The 7500-nt window shown below is 46.3% G+C and overlaps 1 protein-coding gene across 1 annotated transcript in view; it reads right to left on the reverse strand.

Annotated features, from left to right (window-relative positions):
- Positions 1–7500, reverse strand: part of LOC125029708 — a 26772-nt gene that overhangs the window by 479 nt on the left and 18793 nt on the right. Inside the window, exons 3-13 of the mRNA XM_047619787.1 lie at positions 6642–6810; positions 6280–6458; positions 5862–5930; positions 5106–5151; positions 3421–4009; positions 3048–3197; positions 2765–2938; positions 2474–2597; positions 1998–2157; positions 1642–1729; positions 1–284 (exon numbers count right to left, since the gene is read on the reverse strand). The exon at positions 1–284 is cut by the window's left edge and continues 479 nt beyond it. Of these exons, the coding sequence (XP_047475743.1) occupies positions 92–284; positions 1642–1729; positions 1998–2157; positions 2474–2597; positions 2765–2938; positions 3048–3197; positions 3421–4009; positions 5106–5151; positions 5862–5930; positions 6280–6458; positions 6642–6810 (1941 nt within the window). The 3' untranslated portion in view covers positions 1–91. The remainder of the gene's footprint in view (positions 285–1641; positions 1730–1997; positions 2158–2473; positions 2598–2764; positions 2939–3047; positions 3198–3420; positions 4010–5105; positions 5152–5861; positions 5931–6279; positions 6459–6641; positions 6811–7500) is intronic.

Raw genomic sequence — 7500 nt, forward strand, 5'->3', positions numbered from 1 at the left:
TCCGCTTCTCTGACCAGTGGAACCGATAGCTGACACGAAAAAAGTACAATAAAGTAACAGAAACCCTTCCCATACATTCTGCCTTTCAGCCTTACTTTCTACTTTGACCCTGGAGTCTGTAAGGACTGAAAAAATCGATGATTGGGTGATAACCGTAGTTCACCTTGTCGTAGTCCGACTCTTCCCCGATTCGCTGATTCGGTCTTCTAGAGTCCACGGGCCCTCGCCGCCGGCTGGAATCGTCGCTGGGGGTCCTGCTGCCGAAGCTTTGGTGCTCCTCGGGCCTGTGGGCGCAGAAGGGGAGTTTACACTTGAAGGCGGCGCAGAAGGAGAGTTTAAATTTGAGGGTGGCGCAGAAGGGGAGTTTATGTTTGAATGTTTGTGCGTCCAGAGGTTTTCTCTGGACAATGTTTAGTCAATTTAAACCTTTCATATAAACCATGAGCGTCAATATATTCACGTTAATGCACTCTATCCCATATTTGTAGTGCACTGAAGTGAAGATATCGGTATTTCTGTTATAGATGAAACCTTAAATTTACAAATCTAATAAAGGAAATTGGTCTTTGGACGCGAATAACCTCATTTAAGGGAATACAATCTAGCGGGGATTAAGGGCATGTGCAAAAATGTAGGGGTAAAGGCAATATATTGTTTGTGCATATTGCTTAGACTTGCATACATACGATAAGAGAGAAACGAGAACTTGTATTCATTGATTCTTATAAGTACCTGTATATATATTTTTATCATGGTCATCATCATTGTCACTGTATTATTATTATTATTATTGTTATTATTATTATTATTATTATTATTATTATCATTATTATTATTATTATTATTATTATTATTATTATTATTATTACCATCACTATCATTATCATAATCATTATTCTTATTAATATCAATGTCATTATAATAATTATAATAATAATAATAATAATAATAATGATAATAATAATAATAATGATGATAATAATTATCATTATTATTATCATTACTATTATCATTATTATCATAAATCATATAATTATCATTATTAACGTCACTGGCAACAGCAGTAATATTCTTATTTCAATTCTCCTCATTACTATTTCATCATCTTCACTATCATTATCACCATCAGCAACTGCAGCAATATTTATATTACAATAATCCTCCTCATTGCTTTCATTATTATCACTGTATAACTGCCTGGCTTGACTTACCGACTGGGTCTCCGTGGCCTCAAACCTCCTGGCTTTACTTACCTACTGGGTCTCCATTGCCTAAAAAACTGCCTGGCTTGACTTACCGACTGGGTCTTCGTGGCCTCAAACCTCCTGGCTTTACTTACCTACTGGGTCTCCATTGCCTAAAAAACTGCCTGGCTTGACTTACCGACTGGGTCTCCGTGGCCTCAAACCTCCTGGCTTTACTTACCTACTGGGTCTCCATTGCCTAAAAAACTGCCTGGCTTGACTTACCGACTGGGTCTCCGTGGCCTCAAACCTCCTGGCTTTACTTACCTACTGGGTCTCCATTGCCTAAAAAACTGCCTGGCTTGACTTACCGACTGGGTCTCCGTGGCCTCAAACCTCCTGGCTTTACTTACCTACTGGGTCTCCATTGCCTAAAAAACTGCCTGGCTTGACTTACCGACTGGGTCTCCGTGGCCTCAAACCTCCTGGCCCTGGTCGTCGGAGTTGCCTGTTGTTCTCCACAGAAGAGTCCATGGCTTGGTAATCTGGACAAATAATAATAATAATAGTAATAATAATAATGATAATGGTGATGGTGAGGGTGATGATGATGAATTTCAAGTAGATTTTTATGTTTGAACTTTTGTTTTATATTTTAATCACCTCCAAAATTAGTGTATAGATTATTAAATGTAGTCTATAACTCAGCAAATTCTGTGTATAAATTGGCAAAAGTAGTGTATAAATCAGCAAAATAGCAAATAAAACCAGCAAAAATAGTATACAATTAAACAAATCTGAGGACTCTATCACCTTCTTCTGGCTCGTAGACTTGTGCCAGGTCCTCGCTCGCCTCGTCCCTTGGGGGAAGCACCGCCGTGGTCATCTGCTCAGACCCGGCCGAGTCCTGGCGGTTGAGCGGAGGGAAAACGTACGCGTAGCCCTGGATGTGGCAGGAACAGCAGCTGGGGACCTGCAGGGGAAAAGCGGAGTAGGGTCTGTCTCTTTTCTTGGCTTTGAGAGTCCTCTTTCATATTTCTCGCTGTTCCGTTTGCTTATCTCTTTCTCTTGTTCTCTTACAATTTTCTCTCTCTCTCTCTCTCTCTCTCTCTCTCTCTCTCTCTCTCTCTCTCTCTCTCTCTCTCTCTCTCTCTCTCTCTCTCACTGTTGTTTTGTCAGTCTATCTATCTTTCTGTCTGTCTCTTGTTTACAGATTCTCGTATAAGCCATTTTGGTATAATTCACATGCCAAAAACTAACAGATTAGTATTGCCTTGGGTGACTTTTACCTTGAAGATATCCATATGGAGGCCCCGGCCGTCCTCCCAGGAGAGGAGTCGGTGGTAGTTGTAGACCTGGTTGCACGTGGCGCGGTAGTGGTGGGACACGTAGCTACAGGCGCCTCCGGGTTTCCTGAGAGTGGAGTGGGAGAACAGATTATGAAGGAAATATGATTTACAGGTCTGATAAAATCCTGTTGTGTTATAGATCGCGTTGTTGTTGGTACATATGTCCCATACTTCGTCAGAATTACAAAATAGTTACGTCTTGAAAGAGCAAACGAAAGAATGAAAGCGTACATGCACTTCTCCATACGGATGGTCTGGGAGTATTTGTCTACGTTGACAATGTATTTCCACTGCCCCTTAGAGTTCCTTGCGCGCTTGGGACGCGCATACTTCACCTCAGAAGGACACAGGTAGCCTCCGTCCTGCGCGAAGTCCCTGTGGGCGTGGTTCTCCGTCCCCGCTCGCCTGGAAGGGTACACATTAGAACGTCTTAGGTCATATATCCCTTCAGCTATAAACATGAACGTGTCAGAATGTCCAGTGATGTGTGTCTAAATGCGTTGACCGAGCATACCTGTTGCCGAAGTAGTGCTGGAAGTCGTATCTAGCCTCCTGGGAAGACGAGACGCCGTCCACGAGGTCGTCCGCGCTTTGGCTTCTGACTTCGGCCATCATGGTGTCCGATCGCGAGGGATCGCGGATCAGCGAGGATAAGATGGCCTCGCTGGAAGGAGAGAGCATTCGAGTGAAAACAAGGGCAGGAAAATCTCGAATCTTAACAAAAAGGAAAGTATTCATTATTATTTATTGGAATTTTTTTTTTTTCGTATGGCCATAAGGGGAAAACTGATTTTTTTTCTTAGGGTAGCTGGTTCATAGATATTTTTTCTTCAACACCTGCGGCGAGCACAGCTTGAGGGCTACAAGTCGAAGGCCCAAACACTCACTGGGGATACTCTGCGGAGTCCAGGCAGATGTCATCAGTGTATCTAAGGCAGTTGTTTGATGCCCCATGTGGGCGGCCTTGGGAGGGGCGTGCGGGGCGAGACGGACGGGCCGGGGAAGAGCGGGGCGGGGATGGGCGGGAGGGCCGGGGCGGGGCAGGCCGTGAAGGAGGGGGCGGGGCAGGTCGTGAGGGAGGGGGTGGGGCAGGCCTTGAGGGATGGGGCGGGGCAGGCCTTGAGGGAGGTCGCTGGTGAGGAGGTCGAGGTCCTGCGGAGTTCGGGGAACTGAAGCCGAAGTCGTTCTCGAAGTTGTTATTGAAACCGAAGTTTCCCCCGAACTCGGTGAAGGTAACGGGGCCGAAGTCGGGGCCGACGGTGTTGCCGAAGCTCTCCTTGACCGGCTTGAAGCTGTCGGCGGGCGGGCGAGGGCGCGGGCGGGGGGGCCCCGACTGCCGCGACGGGTGCTGGCGGGGCGGCGACGGCGCTGGCGGAGGGCCCGGCTGGCTCTTGGGATGGTGCGACGGGAACTGGATCATGGTAGGGCCGGGCACGAAGGGCAGGGGCTTCAGGATGTTGTCGGGGGCCGGGACCTCTGAGGAATTGAGAAGCGTGGCGTCAGTGTTTGCCACCGAGGGGAGACCTTGAAAGGCGAATCCGCAGGAGAACCAAGAACTGACGCGGCTCTCAGGAGATGGTTAGCTCAGTAAACACATTTACACATGCACTCCCAACGCCAAGCCATCGACATGTTATCGTAACGCCCACAAAACAAGAGGCTTTCTTTGTATGTTTGCCTTTTATTTTTTGCTAATCAAGAGTGGACCATGGTAGAAAACCTCAAATACAAAATAAGTTTATTGAAATACGTTTAAGACAACAATCTAATATCCTCTAAGGTTTCATTTTCATAAACCAGGTGGGTTTCAAAACTATTGTCTCATCTTTCAATAAATTTAGTTTGTATATGATAGGTTTTTCTCATATTTTATCAACACAAAGATAAAATAGTGTGTTCTGCCATTCACAGTGAACCATGATGCTAGCGAACAATACAGTGTGGGGTGTATGTGGAACTTTGGTAGAAAATAAAGTTTTTATACCTTTAATTTGTCTTGTGCAGTGAGCAAAAATTGTTAAAATACTTATACCATGCACTTATCAATCGAATGTACAAGTTAAAGTCGTTTGAAGCTATACTTCCGACTTAAAAGCAATATATACAAGCACAGACCTAAACAAGCAAGTCTTCTATATACTTTACATATTTAGGCCCAATCTATATACACTGGATGCACTTGTTAGAAAATATATTTACACATATTAGATACAAAATGCCAGCAGACATACTTTCTACAACATTACCTCTCACAGTATTAGGGGCACAGCCACAGCAAAGCACTAAGTTACCTGTTGGGTTCTACAGCCAAGTCCTTCCCACCGACCCCCCGCGCTCCATGACCGCCCAAGCGACCAAGAGTCGTCCAGACGACCCCGACGCCCACTTAAGACAGACAGGGAGAGCCCTAGACCGAGACTCTGGTAAGCAGCATGGGTGGTGGAGACCGTGGAAGGACGAACTGGCCATCATGCACGTGTGGAAAGACCGTCATGCACGATTCACTCACCTTTCCGCGTCCTGACTGACTTACGGCCTTAGATCTACACTACTATATTTAACATGAACCTACTTCGATTGCTCTGGATGCTGGCCTCACCTTGGGGGTTGTACCGCACCTGCAAAGATACATCGCCGTGAGACTTCTTCGTCTTTTTGCTCCCGTGTCCTTTTGATACAAAGAACGGAGTAGAGAGAGGAAACAGTGAGAAGTAACTATAATGGTATCATTTTTGTGTGTGTATGATAATGATGATTACATCAAGGGAAGAAATGAATCATGTTAAAAAGTGAAAGAAAGGCCTTAGAGAGAGAGAGAGAGAGAGAGAGAGAGAGAGAGAGAGAGAGAGAGAGAGAGAGAGAGAGAGAGAGAGAGAGAGAGAGAGATAATTGAGAGGAGGAGTGGGGAAAAAACGATTGACATCAAACATAAAAGATTTAAAAGTCGTCTCAAGTTACAGATTTCTGAAACGATATTTCCTGGAGAGATCTAAGCCCGTCTGTCACTCACCAAATGCCCCACTCTACCTCGGCTGAGGTTGAGTGAGAATGAGGTTGATGAAAATTGTTTTAACAAGTCACTTAAGGAGGCAACGGCTCACAGGCCAGCGCCAGATACGTGAGATATATGAGAAAATATTGTCCGTTAGCTGGACTAAGAAAATAGTTCGTGAGAGAAGAGGTTGCAAGCGCGGAAAACAGCATCGCCCTCGACAAATAGTTCATCACTCATCATCACACTCACTCATCCAGCAAGGCCTCCGCTGCTCTTCCGCGACCCACTCACCTCATCTCACCTCATACTACCTCACGACTTCCTCACACTCACGTTCAGCCTGCCAGGAGGTCCTTTGGGATGCGGGCGGAAGTTCCTGATGGGGCGGCGCGGTCTGGGTCCCTGTGGGCGGGGGGAAAAGGGCGGCGGAGGTGAGGGCGCGGTCTCAAGGAGGGTGGGGATGGGGGGGGGGTTGATTGTATGATGACAGGATGTGAAGGAGGTCGTCTTCATTATAATACGAATACGGTGATGATTTTAATAGTTGTAATAATGGTGATTATTTTGTAATATCAGGGTAACATTTTAAAGGTTGATTTTTTTTTTTTTTTTAGAAAATGACATATTAGTCACAGCAAGTTTGGTCTAAATTGCCCCAGGAGTCTTGCTTGAACTTTAACCATTCTCATGTTTTTCTTTTTTCCCTTCTCTACCAAACGAACTATGTGCATCGTCTCAATCTCCGACTCACCAGCGGCTGCGGTTGTCCGGTGAAGATCATGCCGATCATCTGTTCCCGAATGAGGTCGATGTTGTCCTTGCGGCGCTGCCCGATGAAGGCCTCTGCCACGGGCGCCGGCATCAGGTCCTGCACTTCCTCGTCCGTCGATTGGGCCGCCTCGTCCAGTCGCTCCAAGGTCAGGTTGTAGCCTGGCGAGAGATGGAGCCATTAAAGCGAAAATGGTCTTGTTATGTAGTAACGCTCTGATAAGGAAAAAAGGGCGATCTTGGAAAGACCGCGGCCGTGTTTACTCAGCAGATAAAGTTGCTATAGGTTACCCTCACTGACTGTCTTACTAAGCATTAACGTAAAGAAGCGAGCGCTGCCCTCACCCGCTCTCTGGGCCGCCAAGATGAGCTCCTCGGCTGGCGAAAGGACGGTTTTGTTAGCGAAGTCGACCTCGAACACATTCTCAGACACCAGCGCCTCGGCCAAGGGTTCCAGTGGCTCGCCTGAGACCGTCGTCACCGCCGTCGCCGCCGCCAGCAGCAGCAAGAATTTCTGCAAAGGATTTTCAGGTCATACTTGTACAAGGCAGAGGGGGAGAGAGGGAGAGAGAGAGGGGGGGGGGAGAGGGAGAGAGGGAAAGAGGGAGAGAGGGAAAGAGGGAGGGAGGGAGGGAGGGAGGGAGGGAGGGAGGGAGGGAGGAGAGAGAGAGAGAGAGAGAGAGAGAGAGAGAGAGAGAGAGAGAGAGAGAGAGAGAGAGAGAGAGAGGAGGAGAGGAGGGAGGGAGGGAGGGAGGGAGGGAGGGAGGGAGGGAGGGAGAGAGAGAATGAGAACAAGAGCAATAGGCAGACAGACAGACATGAAATGATTATGGATTAAATCAAGCAACCCCTTGGTCAGCTGGACAAGCATCGGGAAGAAAAGAAAAACGAAAAGAAAATCCCACAGAGAATTCCAGAGTTTACAGACACAGATAAGAAATGTTATAGAAAAAAAAATATTCCCAACTTATGCAATATATTAATATAATAAAAAATAAAGTTTTTAATAACATCACAATTAGGTTTCAAAATTCAAAATAAAACCTTCCTGATTCTTGAAACTAAAGTGACTTCAAGAGCGCGTGGACATTTGCTATCATGATCCTCGCTAGCAACAGCCTGAAAAAACTACCCTCCCCGTGCCCCGGGATCACACACGAGAAAGAGCTCGCGGAGAAAACACCCGCGAATATAAATTTATATA

The sequence above is a fragment of the Penaeus chinensis genome, chromosome 10 (genome assembly GCF_019202785.1).
Source record: "Penaeus chinensis breed Huanghai No. 1 chromosome 10, ASM1920278v2, whole genome shotgun sequence".
Classification (NCBI taxonomy): domain Eukaryota; kingdom Metazoa; phylum Arthropoda; class Malacostraca; order Decapoda; family Penaeidae; genus Penaeus; species Penaeus chinensis.